The 15,833-nt window shown below is 38.5% G+C and overlaps 1 protein-coding gene across 1 annotated transcript in view; it reads right to left on the minus strand.

Annotated features, from left to right (window-relative positions):
* Positions 1 to 13,792, minus strand: part of LOC117209455 (tyrosine-protein kinase Drl) — a 99,500-nt gene extending 85,708 nt beyond the window's left edge. Inside the window, exon 1 of the mRNA XM_033451530.1 lies at positions 13,459 to 13,792. Coding sequence (XP_033307421.1) covers positions 13,459 to 13,603 — 145 coding nt within the window. The 5' untranslated portion in view covers positions 13,604 to 13,792. The remainder of the gene's footprint in view (positions 1 to 13,458) is intronic.
* Between the last annotated feature and the right edge of the window lie 2,041 nt (positions 13,793 to 15,833).

Below are 15,833 nucleotides of genomic sequence, written 5' to 3' on the forward strand. Positions count from 1 at the left end.
GTACAAGTACAAGTTTGATAAGCTTGTATCGACGTATCGTTCTAAGATACTAGAGCACTCCGTGATAGCAATTTTCATAATCCTTTTCACTACACGCTTAAATTTATCTAAATCTGCCTGCCTTTCCCTTTTATTTTCTCACTACTATATATCGCTAATACGCACATACCTACATATTTATGTGCAAACGTGCTAAACCACTGTGGACACGTTATTCGTGCACCATGCATTTGGCACGTACCATATGTCACATGAAAACCGACGGCACCTCGGCTCGATCGATGGTCCTAAAAATGCCGAGTAAGCTTCGTGTTATTCGATTGCGAATAATATGTATTATAGCAGGATATTAATGTTGAACGTTTGAAATCAAACTTCGTCTTTCAGGAAAGATATAATCGGGTATGCGTAGGAAAAGTGTAGCGAAAGCTATGTACAATTATAATTATAATTGATACAATTTGCGAAATTAACGGTATCAGATGAAACAATTAAGGAAAGTATTTCAGACTATTAGGAGAAAACTATGCGCTGTTAGCTAGACATTTTAGCAGCGACGAGGTCAGGCTTGCGGATTAAAGGAAAATCCCTAATACCATTTTCCTCGCCATTAGGGGGTTTATTGATCCTCCGGTTCCTAATGTATTCGAACGGGAACGATGCAACTACTCGAGAGTAATGCGAACAGTTAGCTGGATTGGAATGCCTCTGCGAATCAGATAAATCGTATTTTTCCACACAAACGCGTCGGCTAGACGCGTCCACCGTGAATTCCCCGATATATCTACATGCTTCGAGGGAGAATAAAATTTCGAACGATTAAAATAACTTGGATAATTTTCGTGTTTGCTCGTGTCGACATCGATATAGTTTATATTCGCCGAGATTTATATTATTCTCGTGTTCGCGCATCTCCGCGCGATATTCCCGAAACGGCGCGGAACTGGATGGCACCGCGCGGTGCGGTGCGGCGTGGCGGTGGGCAGGGTTGGTAGCGAGGTGAAACGACTGCACTTCACAAACATAACCCGTCCGTACTCCGGGCAACGAAATTGTCCCGGCAAACAGAGAAATGGCTGATGAACATATATTAATTTGCCGTGCAAATAGGCGATCGCGAGGCTTAACTCGTTTCATCGACGGATCGATGATCCGAGGGGAGAATAAATTTTGACGCGTCTTCCGTTCTCGCGAGTGTTTGCGTAAATCACGCGCGCTCGTCGATGCGAGACACGTGTAAATATGTACGGAATCACGGATATGGAAGCTCGTGTATCGCCAACGCGTTCGTGTTTGTCCGTATATAAATTTCCCATGTAAACCAGCCCGATGGCGGCCGATGGTCGACGTTCGTCGATTGGATTGCAAATCACCTGCATACTTGCCGGTCGACGTATTAATCGCGACGCATCCTCTTACACGCGCAACCACTGCATTCAGCGTCAAGTGGACAGCGCGGAGGAAGCTTCGTCACGTTCGTTGCCCATCGATCACCGTATATTTCGTGAAATCCAGCCTCCTTGCCAGCCATTATATACCTGCACATCCGCCTGTCCTTCCATTCATATCGGCACAATTTCAACTTTCTTTTTTCATTGTTCGGTTTTGGTTTTGTACGGTTTTCTTCGGTCTTGCGGACCAATGGAGAAAACGAACCAAGTTTCGACCAAGCTATGCGCGTTCTATCGCGTTATTTACGGCGCGAGTACATCACGCGATGAAATTCGTTGAAGAACGACGAGATAAAGAACGACGTTGCGCTGTCAAATTAATTCTTCCCATTCCGCGTCCCACGGTGTAAGACAATAGTGAAATAACGCTCGCCGGTAGAATCGGTACATCGTTGCAAAATATTTTCTTCTTTCTACGAATTATTTATGTTTCTCGGCTTCTCTACCGCCTGCAAAATCATAACAATGCTTGTCAATGTGGAGTTCGCGTATAAATCTCAAAAGGGACGAATCAAAGTTGGAGATTCGAGTTAACGATTTGAAGTTCTACAATCGATGCTAGCAATGTCAAAGAAACTACTTTTTGATACTACGAGTGTAAATTATTTGTATAACATTTTCAGTAGAAAAATAAAAAAATTGTTAAGACGAAACAAAAATCTCGTTCTTAAGACACTTCCCGACGATAGCGAAGGATACCGATCTGCCAATAACTAATATACATACTACGATAGATTTACACGCTGATCTTCTAACAATCACAAGCGTTAATTTTGAGAAATAAAAATATCAAACCTTTCAAAATTTTCAATGAATAACAAATTCACATTGTCTCTATATGCACTTTCCCGAGACATTTTGTTTTTTTTTTTTTCTTTTTTCTTTTTATTAAATCGAGTAGGATTATAATCGAGATGCATAGGCGCTTTGATCTAATTACGCAGCCATAGACTCGTAACAATGAAATACCATTATAGTTTGCAAAGTCTTAAAGTACGAACAAGTATTTATCATCGACCGATCCAAAATCATCGAGTACCTATGCTTCGAAAACTCGATATAGGAATTACAGAAATATACGAAAGAAGCTACAAATGATAACTTTATACGAAAATGGTATTTGGTACAACGAATGAACGTAGTAAACGTTATTTCTTATCGTTTAAGCGATTCGTCTAAAGAATTTATAAAAATTAGATCCCCATTAAATATCCCCCATAGTAGACGCCCAAGTTTGTGATTCTACGATTCTTTTAATCAAATTATTGACAATGTTCTAAATATAAACAAAGTAAAACTATACATGTAGATAGATGATAGGTAATTCTCGCAAAAAGAACTTTCAAGACTGACGGAGAATTTAAAAAGGTTACAAAAAATTAATATTTTTGATAGATGGTGAATTTATCACGTTTTGGAATGTATGGTCTCAACTGTAAAAACTCACGATATTCGTATTCCTTTGAGAAATTAGTACGCAAATCTCGTACGTTGTCATCTTTTGAACAGGCGATGTAAGAAAATATCAATGTTTATGGCCATACAAATCTAATATTTTATCGCATAGAGTACGATATTTTTCTAAATCTATATTCTTCTAAAATGTGCTTTATAATAGAATACCAACGGATGGACGAAGATGGTAGCGTATGATGATAGAATAGTTGGACTGAAAATTGACTGTCTGGAAATGTGTTACGTAACGAAACGCACAAACTGATTCTATACAACATGATCGGATACAACATTTAATAGATGGAGATTAACTATTGCGTTTTACTGGTTAAGTAATTTCCAAACTAAACGAACGTACTAAAGGAATCGGATAATTGGTGTAACCTTGCCTCTATCTATCTGCATCGGGGAAACTCGAACGCTTCGATGACTACTTAACGGTATCTTGGTCGTCGATACTTACTTGCAGCATCTGGTGACCGCTGTGAGCAGCTGTTCAATATTTGCAGTCTACGTATCCTGATACATAGCTATTTCTTTATATAGAGTAGTGTGTTCGCGATGTAACGATAGTATTAGATGCCATATAGTACTTTCAAACGTGCAAATACGAATACAATATCAACGTAAATTGGGTAACGTAGGTTAAATAAAAATATCAAACGAGTAAAGCAGAAATAAATGACTTGTAAGATATTTTACGTTCCAAGTCAGGTACCTTTCAATTGATACTTATATTCTTAAATAATTAATTATAATTAACGTACAATTTAAGCTATTTACGTTTTGAAATTGTATCAAGCTGAATCTAACTTTCGACAAATTCCATCGAACACCGTCGATAAGCTGTATTATCGATCAATTATTTCACCGCAAGAATAAACGAACACTCTCGGTACCCGTAATTTTTTCTCCTATATTCGTGCATCGTTCACAATGAATTACCGGAAATCGGTTATTTCGTGTCATTCATTCCGAATACTTTGAATCTTTATTATTCCTTTAACGGCTTAAATACCAACGCTGTTTCTTTGCTCCGTTAAAAAAACATAAGCTATAATTACAATAAACTATTCGATATAAAATTTTATACATAATTCGACGTAAATTGAACGGACCCTTAACGTAATAAGCAATAATAATATGGGAACCTACTATTAACACAGACTCTATGAAATTTTATCTTCTCCAACAAAGATTCCATTTTTATGCTGAAACTGTCGGAGAATACTCGTACTTAATTGTACATATTATGTTTAATGGGATGGCACTTTACGACAGACAGTTAATTAGAAATCTGGTATTATTACATGAATTATTCCAAATGCATGTAAACGTGACAATATCGTAGATTAAATCCGATATAATTGTGATTGAATAACGGTAATAAATAACTACATTAATATGATTGAACTTAATAGGATTAAATTATTTATCCCAAGTAGTTGTCCGATAACCGAAACGAATTATCGGAAGTGAGGAAATTACACGTTCTTTGCTTTATTTTCAGTCAATTACCAACTATCGTAAACGCGTAATATAATATCCATATAAATAGGTAGTTAAATATTTTCGTTTATTATACTACGTACAGTGTACGATAATACGAAAACAAAGTGCCAATGTACGATATACTTAGTAACGATAATTCTTAGTCGACCGCAGTGCTCGGGGTAAACCGTAAATCTTTACCTCCAGATTCCTCGTAGCTTATTTAAGACGACAACGTATCCCGTGTGTACGCGAATCAATCGCGCGGCTCCACCGAGCCAGCGGCTGTATCAATACATAATGTATTTGCACTTGCGTCTACGTATGTCCTGTATTTATGCACATATCGACGGAATATGTGAATCTACAGGTACAAACGCGTATTCGTACGCATTCAACCGTGCGTGTGCACAAACACGAGACACGGCAGATCGCTCAGCCATAAACCATGGCGGTTTACGTTATCGTCTGGCCGGATCTACCCGTCGGCAAACTGCTGCAATTTGGCTAACGTTCCTTGCAGCCCTGTGTACTTGTGGAAATTGATAGGGCCGAAACGTCGCGCTTCTATTCACCTCCCCGCACCCGCTCATCCACCGACGAGGAACTCTTTTTACCAATATTTTTGTAACACACCGAATGATTAATCATCCCTTCGACACATTCACGTCGTCGATTGAGAATCGAATTCCTAAGTCTATCGTTCGTCCAGTATCGTTCAAGAACGATAGGTACGAACAACCTGACGTTCAGTCCTTCTCTCAAACTCCATCGATCGACATTTATCTCGATCACGGCGAACGAAATGGACATTGGGAAGACACCGCGAAGGCGACGCAAAAAGGTAATTGCTCCTGGAATCGAGTATATCGTCTATCGTTGGTCGCTTCTACGTAAAAACCATGCGACCAAACATGGCACAGATATATACGATATAGAAACATTAGTAGTTTATTCTTAGTCGATTCTCAATTGTCGTAGTAAATACGGAACAAATGTCAGTCAAACGTCCATATATATTCTCTTTATCCTGAATTTAGGTAAAGTTAGGCAAAGGTCGTGAAAATCGTAAAAATGATTTTAGCGAGTGAAAATCAAGTTACTGGATTTCAAAGAATTGTTCGGCACATAAACTCGGGACAAAAATTTTGGGAACGACGAACAGCTCGAGATTTTGTTGCATTGAACGTTGCGAACATCAAACCTCAAGAACCTTATACGGAACTATCGATCGGAATACTTTGAGCATTTTTCCAAATACTTGTACTCAAAATACTAGATGAAATAGTTTAACGCTTGAGTCTGAGAAATTCAAAATCGGCCACACGAGCAAACGATTTGACAAACTTTTGCCATAACGAACTTTTTATCATTTATCCCTTTAAATACGTTTAACATAAACAAATGAAATATCGGAAAATAAAACGTTGTATTAATTTCCATCGTGTTTTACGATTGAATTTTTAATCCCTTGGCATCGAGCCGCATATTTCATATGGACTTTGCGTTTTCCGCATGGTCAGCGTTAATAAAAGATGTGCATTTATTCGTTCTTCCATTCTTTTTTTTATACTAATTTTCTGTACATTTTTATACAAGTTTTCATCGAGCTTCGCTTCAATCACAAATACGCAGAAGAAAAGGCTTCCACTCAATTTTTCGTTCAATGTTAGTCACAGTTTCCGCATGGCACGAAGATTTTGTAAGTTGTTTAAATCTTCCGATACCAAAAGTGACATCAATGGCAAGTGTAAGTTACGCGTAGATGATTTACAACCGTATGAACAACCGAAAAGGTAAAAGTTGGATCTTTGAGGAAAACGTTTTTTGTGTTTTACGTTTACTTTAATTGAACGGATTTCTTGACCACTACTGTATAAATCAGTCACTTGTATAGAAAGCAACATCCATCATAGGTGGCTTTCCATTTAATGTTCCGTCTACTGTTCAAAGGGGTTAAACTTGCCGAGTTTGGAATAGCAGCGAAACTACGTGTACATTATACAGAAAGTTGGTCAATTCGTTATAAAATTGACACGGTATGCCTCACATAGTTAATAATATTCGATAGTAAGAAAGGCCAAAATATTGAACGATTCCAGACCGTTCTGCTTTGTTCCAAATCAGACGATACACCAAAAAAAAAAAAAAAAAAACAACTTACGTTTTACCATTAAAATAGAGTCACGCGTTCTCGAATAAAAACATTAAAATAATCGAACAAACTCGTCGTTTGCAAGATATTGCAAAACTTTATTATATTAATTGTCAGACGGTATCGTGTTTATTTCTCTTACTCTCAATTTAAAATAATATTGTATCATTGGAAATACTAACTTCGTTTCTTGAAACACGTTGCTACATTCCGAACGTGTGACATGAATAGAAAATCATACGAAAGGAACAAGACGAAATAGCACGTACATAAACTTATTTTTCAGAACAATATGTACTTTTTTCTGCTTCGCTGGCTTCTTCTTCTTCTTCTTCTTCTTCTTTTTCTTCTCCCTTTACTTTCAACAATCAATAATTAAATACGCACGATAAATTTATTATTATCGGTACAAAAATCTGTGTCAATCGGTCGTTAGTAACCCTAGAATACTAATTTATACGTTACATTTGAGATAATGAAACAAGAAAATTGATTTCCTTAATTTCCATAAAAAAAAATCACATTTAAAATTGGAAAATGACTTTGGAAAAGCGTCTGTGCGAACAATGTTCGCGTATAGGAGTTTGCGGAACACTTTCAGAGAGTAAGAACTGTCGCACGATTTTCCAACAAACGCGTTCTTCTGGAATAAGTGATTTTCCCCTTGTCGTTTCCACTGACAGAGGTCGTAGCGAAATATCAACGGGAGTTGTTTTACGAGCTTGCCCCGACAGTCAACGAGAATGAACACGCTGCCGACTGTTTGTCGGTCGGTTTGTTTCGCGGTCCAGACGAAGCAAACACACTGAAACCGATTGCGCTGCACGCACCGCCGTGTCTGGGAGCAAATTAAAAATCAATTCCAGGACCCGGTAATTTGAAAGTGTTCGACCGGCTGTTTCTCCGGACGCGCAGCGAGCTTTAGTCAGCGAATAATTTGCCAAAAGGTTGAATGCCACGCGCAAGTCGACCGTCACAGAGGTTGTACCGTCTGGGAAAATATTTCTGCCCGGCATAAACGGGTATATACCTTCGCGGCGGCTTAATCCACGTCGGCGATTTAATTAAAAATTGTTTGACCACGAATTTTAAACGCGACCATAAAATTTCGCTATTGCGTCCTCTCTACGCGCAATATTTTTTATTCGCCGCTAGCTTATCTTCACGGTGGACGTTCAACCGCGTGCGCCATCCGGATATACCATACACGTAGGAATCCCTTTTGTCCAATTTCGATTAATCGCTGAAAAATATTTGTTCGATCGGTAACCGATGAAATGCGTCGAAAGTGTTCGACACTTTAATGTGTAATATATATTTACGAAATTACGAACATAAAAGATATTTCAAGAGCATGTGTATATTGTCGAACATTTAATCAATACACGATATGACTTTCTTGCAATAATATTTGTTAAATGCATAAATAAACGTATGTATGATCATGCGTGTGAACGTACATACGTTTAATACGTTAAAAATTTCGAAAGGAAATTCTTTCGATAGAAGCGTTATTACTCGTTTTTATGATTAATTAAAAAGTAATCGTGTGATCGTGTTAATGGATACTTGAGAAATTCCAATTACTCGCCGATCTTACTCACACATATTCGTGTCGAAGATAATTCAAATAAACATTTATAATAATGTTGTATCAATTTGTGTTATATACGTTATATCAGGTTGATGAAAAATATTTCTCTCTGCAAATATTACAAATGTTGAAATAGTGTAATTTCTTTTAGAAATACTATCTGAAAGAAAATTTCTGCCAAAAGTATCTAATTGACAAAGAACAGGCAAATAGTTTTTCGTTAAAATACGTATTTTTAACCGATTATGGAAAAGATTTTATGACACAATCTATGTACATAAAGACATATTATGTGTGTATGTAAAAGCATATTATGTATGTATGTAAATGCAATTTCAGTTTGTAAAGGCATATTATTATTATTCATCGAAAATGAAACGTAGTTATCGGTCAACGATACGATATCCGATCGATCGATATTATAAAAAACACGTAAAAGTTTAATGTTAAGAAGCACGTTATAGAATATGTGCGAAGTAATTCACTACTAACGTATTTATAGCGGCTAGTTATTAGTTATAATAAGTTATAAATTATCGCAGAAGTTATTGCATAAATAGAAGAAAGCAGCATAAAACTCTAAACGGATTTGAAAATGCTATTCAGACGTTTCTATAGCAATTATTCTAAAGTATTTCATTTACTAAGTTATTGCTTTATTATATTATTTGGGAAACCACACACGTTTAAAGGTTGCCTATTTGTTTCAAGTAGCGATAAATGCAAATTTCATCTGCATCGACAAAAAATAAAGCAGGTATTCCCAATGAATCGGAAAAATATCCTCCTATCCATATATCTGTGATAACATGGTACTACATGCAGCGATAGTAATGCAAAAAAGATATTGGAATCGCAGGGGAACATAATTTCCCGTCCGCCGTATTCGCTGGGTTTGGCACTGATAGATTTCAACTTCATTCATTACAATGTAGTTTAGATGAGAAAAGTTTGAATAATTTTCGAATCGTGGAAACGGCAGTGCGTTCTTTTTCGTAACGACACCAGAAACTTCTTGTCGAGAAAACATTAGGTATCTTGTTAATAAATAAGAAATTGTTATAAATTACAAATAAAAATGCGTAAAACATGCGTAATTTGGAAGGCTATTACGAAGGCTATCACGAAGCGTCGGTTCGACCATGAACAAAATCTCTATATTAAATCTGTGCATTAAGAGTTTCAAAATATTTAAAAAATATTTCGCTGCTTCCGCAATATTATAATTTTACCTAAAAATATTTAAGGAGTATAATATAAAAGATGTAGAATCTCCGCGTTCTTAAGTAGCAAAGATCTCGTTTCATGGCCGTAGTTCAATTCACCCTAAAATTTCGTTCAGTTTCGTTCACCTTAAAATAATTGTGAAATACTTGCAATAAGGTATCCGTTTAACACGGAACATCCGGCGAGTAACTTCCAATTCGGTGGCGTTTCCACGCTTGTGCCCGTTTCACAGTTGAAAACTTACTTTTTCGATTCTCTAACTAGCTTCGCAATAGTCCTTGTGCTCCATCTGTATAACCACAGTACGCTGCAAGTCCTCCATCGAACGGCAGGCGTAGCCTGTATAAATGTTTGAAACTTTCTCCGGAATACGTGCCGAGTTCGCACGATGAGAGGCGTCAGCCAATGATGTACTTGTATTTCCGTGCTCGAGCAGGGCTGTCTGCTTCAGGCTACAGCGAATCTTCTGTCTGCGTACGTCTGTCTCTCTTCCACTCGCGCTTTGTTCGTCGATGCTACTACTTCGCCGCCCTCTCTCCGGTTACCTTTCGCTCTCTGTCACCGTGCATTCTTGCTCGTCTTCCCTTTTACCTTCTTTTTTCGGTGCTTTCGAGCAATGCTCCGCCAGCGAAACGAAGTTTTCCGGGGAAACTAAAGTCATTTCGTTCGTGCAATCTAAGTTAAGTGACTTTCGAGAGCTCGGGCGACTAAACGCGCCCCCGGTGGGTCGCAACTCGCACGACGCGATCAACCCTTTCTCTTTCTTCTCTCCGCAGCTTGCACGTTTACGGAGGTCAAGTGGAAGAGGGGACGAGGGCCGGAAGGATCCAAGATCTGACGAGGATTACGTCGTCCGTTAGGTTCCACGGGTGCTTAGCTGGCTGAGAAATCGACTCTAAAGCCACCATTCTTTCCGACGACGTAGCGGCACCATGGTTACACGTCGTTTCGTTCGCCGATGTTTCGAGATCCTTGCACCACGGCTAACCAGTCGACGAAGACTAACGGTTTAAAGTTGCATCGTCCCGTATCAGACATTTTTCAAGGTGACAGCCCACGGTTTTATGCTCCGTAGGAGCTGTGGTGCGGGCGTACTTTCGTCGAGCCGACGACTGATAAGTTTGAGCCAAGTATTCAAGACACCTGAATACCTTGGTCGATGCCAACGTAGCTTCGAACAACTTGAGACGTTCAACGTCGTAGATTCGAGTAAGAGGTGACTTTCCTTTTTTTCTTTCAAGGGAAATTGTTTCGAGAAGACGAAGACTTGGCGAGGGTCGACAAATTTTCTAACTACGGAAGGACGAAACAACAGTTTCTCTTGCCTCGGTTATTTTCTTGATTTTCCACGACGTAATACGGACTTTGCGCAAAACGACTATGTTTCGGGAACAACGACGTTATCAAATAAAAAAGAATATCTTTATCAACGTGCTTTGCGAAGTATGGAGATGTTATCTTCGTTTTTAATTCAAAACTTAAATACGAAAGAACCCGAAGAACTTGGCAGCAATTTTGCATAATTTACCTGATATCACGTATGGCTCAACGATATCAGTCAGGCAGGCTCAAATTCGTAGCACTCGTTTCGATCTGCATCCTACTGCCTCTATTAACCGTTGGATAACGACGTATCGGTGTTAACGCAAAACCGTGGAGAAGCACACAGATATCCGACCGTAAGACCATTGACACCAGAAATGAGCGATGGAGCCATTTTGAGCGACGCGACACTGGGATTGGCTCGATTTTCGAAGAGTCACGAGCGGCTGCTCGCTCGTAAATACAGCTATTCCACTTTTTCCTCTTTTCCGCTAGCAGAAAAGTGACGCGTCCAAGCTGTGTGTACATAGGCTCGCTACGTTCAGCCAGATAGAGGCGTATGAATCATGGAACCGTAAAGTGATATCGAATGGAATAGAGACTAAGTACGTGCGGCACGGTACACAGGTCTCTGCTGTGTGTGTGCGTAGCTGACCATCAAAAACGAACGCCTCCTACCGCAGATCCCACCGTGTATTCCACGCAGCTCGCCGACTCCTAGTGCGATTTAGCTGCACTTCAAAGAAAGCGTGGGAAACGCGGTTTGGAATGGTCTTAAATTGAAGGAAAATGGCTGGAACGTATGTTCTACGAACGGCGTCGTAAATCAAACTGCCGCAGAAAAATAAGGAAACGATAAATTTTCCAATTCAAATGCAATTTAACGTTTGAAATTTAAACAACGTCACAATGAAACGTTACGTAACGATGATTTGTTACGAACAAAGTTAAGTTTCGGAAAATTATTCATCTCGTAATAAATTTTTCTTTCGATACAAATAGGATCGCGAAATAACTTTAACAAATTACTTTGTCGTCTCTCACGCAATAAAAATATAGTTTGTTTTAAATAGAAATTAAAGTATCCGATCAAGGTAAGAAATAACTCGATCGATATATTTCCTTCTTCTACAGTTGCATTGATTTCGGTTTCGTAGTAGTAATCGTGCAATGAACATCGTCAAAATGTGTTTATAATTATATATATTTCTATATAAGTATTAGATACAACGATAACATTGATTTAAAACAGAAAACCCGTTTTTTATCGAATAGAAACCTACTTAGATCCGTTAGAATTAATAATTGGGTTTCCGTATTTGGATTCACTTTCTACGATTTTAATTAAGATCTGCGGCGAAAATATCAAAAGTATTATTACGACATCGTGTTTCACATCGATGTGTTATAATCTAGGCTAAACTATTCTTTAAAAAGATACAGTTATACGACAAAACCCGGCAAGGTGAACCCAATCCCATAATTTCAATTCAGTCTTTCACACAGGATTATTTCACTCCTGATTGTAAACGAGTTTATGACATTTTTTCCGACGCTGCTTGGCACTCCATTAAAAATGCCGGACCAGGAGGATTCGATGCGATTAAGGCAATGTTAAATTCGCGCACTGCTAAATTCAGCATCGTTCATCAAGCTTATCGTTAATTCGATAATCATACGCGGTCGTGACTCGTTACCGAACGGTCGGGCAACGATTCTAATTAAAAGTTCACGATACACACCCATTGCGAACGTAGTTTTAGTTTATCTCTATAGATTTTGCCGAAGCAGCATCGATGGCAAGTTAATTGAGAGTTCGCGGTTCTTTCGACCATATGGTCGCCGCTACGTCGATAGAATGCTTGCATTTAATTTGTCACGCTCATCTCCTCATCCATTCCGCCGCTCTTTCTTTCGCTTTCGACGATGACAAAACGTTACACTTGCAACGAGATCCGTTAACGGCCGCCGCGAACGCAAGATTTCTTCAAACTACCATCGAGTCCTCTTGTGTTTTTAAATTCGTCCCATAACGAGCAGGCACGTTGTTTCACTTTCGTCTTAATTGAAAGTTCTAATTAGAGGACCGGACATTTGTAGAAAATAACTTTTCGAGAGGACTTTTCACCCTCCGCTTACAGCATAACATATTTCTATGTGCATATTTCTTTATTCGTTTCTTATCTAGCTCTTGCACAATAGTGCACAGAATGGACGTAATATAAAAAAATAGATATATAGAATAGTGGCTCTACTTTTTAAATTATATTTTCAAAACTATCTATTTAAAGAAAAATATGCAGTTTGAACGTGTACCACTCAAACGTATCGTTGCTAGGTTTTCGGCTAACGTAGCGATAAGACAATTGAAAATTATAACGAAATTCGTGAACACGTAGTTGTGACATATAGCTTACATCTTAAGTTTTAAGAACATTCGTTTACATATTTGTTTAAAGGCGGTTAAGATTTATTCCAAATGTTAAATAATTAAAATCTTGAGCGAAAAAGAAGCTTCTCAGCTTTGAAACGATACACGATAATATATATCTACAAAGAGAAAAATATTTATTGGGAAGAAAAAAGAAAAAGAAACATTTCAAGATAGAATAAAATTGAGCATTAGCAATAGCAAGCGTACGAAGTAAATTTGCAACGAGAAATTTAAATAAAAGGAAGCCTGTTATCCTCTGTTTCTTTGCCTTTTCAAAGTAACTGATTTTTCAACGAACTGTTTAAATTAAAAATAGGTGGCTACTTACCCAACAGTTTCATAACCTGAGCCTGGCTGATAAAAATGTTCAAGTATCCATCGCTGCAGCCAACGAGAACCAAAAGAACGAAAAACTTGCATCGCAACAGATCACACGATCCATCACCCCACCGCATTGTCTCACATAATAACATCACGCACCGACGTAATCATACGCGCAAAACGTACCACTTTTATTCCGTTTCTTATTTCCGTTTCACGTTATACACGTGACAGCAAGCGTGGAAAAGTTCTGTTCATCTTTTGCGCAAACGACGACAAACATCATCCATATTCTTTCAATGCACAAAATCATCGTTCGATGTAACCTTTCCACGTGTTTGATTGGAAAGTTTTTCAAACTCTTTTACGAACAACTATTTTATTTTTAAAATTGCATTTCTCCTAAGCTACTAAACTTTAGATTTCGTAAGCCATTAAAACGTATTATATATAGCAAAGAGACGTTACGCTCGATTATTATGGATCATCCATGGTCGGATGAATATCGAGGAGAGCGACGATCACATGGTTACGTGATCGACGAGACACGAAGGAGAAGTATCAAAGCACAGGAGAAGCGATCACAGCGTCGTCGGCGTCGGAGCGCAACTGACGGACGTCGCTCGGTAAATTGAAGGCGCCGCGAGACTCGCGCCTGCGCCCGCTTAGGGGTGCGACGCCGAATACGCAAACGGCCAACGACGAATCACTGGGTAATACACGACGCGCGTACGCCCTGTAAATCGCGGTAAGTGTAAATCACACGTTTGGATGGCCAACCGGCCGTGATGCGCTATCAGAATCGCCAAAGTATCCGAATAGGGGAACGTACGATTGCCTGCGTTTTAATTGTGTTTTTGATATATGGCGTAGGGGAGACACAAAGAACGGGTTATCTGGGTAAAACTAAGGTCTCTTCTACTATTCCTTTTAAAATGGTTAAAATGGAAAAGAAAGCTTTGAACGGTTGAAAAACATCAATGAAACAAATGTCGATAAAGTACACATATAGAAGTACTATAAAGATATACATACATACATTTATTAACTTTCGCATAGATAATATTCTTAGTATAAATAATAAAATTATAATATGTAGCATATACAGGTTGTCTCAACGGTCTCTGCAACGGTTTTGGCAACGGTCTCTGCACATCTAAATAATAAAAAAAGTTCCTATAGACATATGTCCTGCTTAGTTTTGTTTTCGAGTTATAGCGGATCCTAGTTAATAGAAAGTTGATGTATCTCAGGCGGGAAATTAGGCTATGATACAGCATTTTATGATACAACATTTTGTTTTAGTCAGAAGGACTCGCTTTTTGTTTAATTTTTTAATTGAAAAGCTGAGATTAAAACGCACTCGACGACCTTGAAACGACTTGGGGCGAAAATTTCGCAAGTAAAGACGGAGGTAGAAGCTGACGGCAGATGAATTACAAGAACAAAATAAACATCGTAATCGGATCATCTAGGTACGATATAAGATTTTTGAATTGCAGCCAAAAATGTTATTACGAGACGCATTTTGTTCTCAATTAGATACGTCCGTAACTATCGGCAGGGAAATGGGTTTTTTCTCACAACGCTTTCATCGAATCTTCGATTTTCTATCGGCGTTTCGATGAGAAACGCATAGCAGTTTGAAAATGGTAGAATGGTAGAATTTAATTAAAGATCTTTTCTCTCTCTATAGCCATTAAATCCCCTTCTTCCTCAACCTTCCCTCTGTCCTTTGCTGTTTCCCTTTTCTGTCTTCCTCTCTTCCATCCTTTCCCTTTATCCGACCGTTTCTCTCTTCTCTTCCCTCACTTTCTCTCTCGCTCTTTCTCTGCTTGTTTCTCACTCACTGTACCACTGCACGGGCACCATGCACAGTTTGCAACTAGGATTCACGATTTGATCTTCGTCAGTTTAACTTTCATGGTGTAGCAACGTTCCCTGCCGACGAAACGGGACTTTAATTATACCACGGGGTTAATTAATTCCGTCAAATCCTGCGAAGCGCGTCTCAGTATCCTCTTTGCTTTTTCCCCCCTTTTCTGTTCATTCTGCCGAGCTTCGAACCTGAAATTTATCCTCTAGCAGGATATAACCGCGGAAAATATCCTGATTTTTCATCTATCGCTACCGGATGCGTGGATAAACTTCACTCTCGTTATTCTACTGATTATAGCAGAAACGACTGGTAGAAATTTCTTTGCTTGCCGTGTACTTGATCCATATATTAAGACGCAGGCACGTTATCTATTTTCTTCTATGTATGCGCAATGTTTCTAATACGTTTCTAATATGTTTGTATTACGAATGTATTATCAAAAAAGCGAACATACTACAGAAATTTTATCGTTATTATTCGAACGTGATGACGACGTTCTTCGC

The sequence above is a fragment of the Bombus bifarius genome, unplaced genomic scaffold (assembly GCF_011952205.1).
Source record: "Bombus bifarius isolate JDL3187 unplaced genomic scaffold, Bbif_JDL3187 scf7180000008176, whole genome shotgun sequence".
In the NCBI taxonomy this organism is placed as follows: Eukaryota; Metazoa; Arthropoda; class Insecta; order Hymenoptera; family Apidae; genus Bombus; species Bombus bifarius.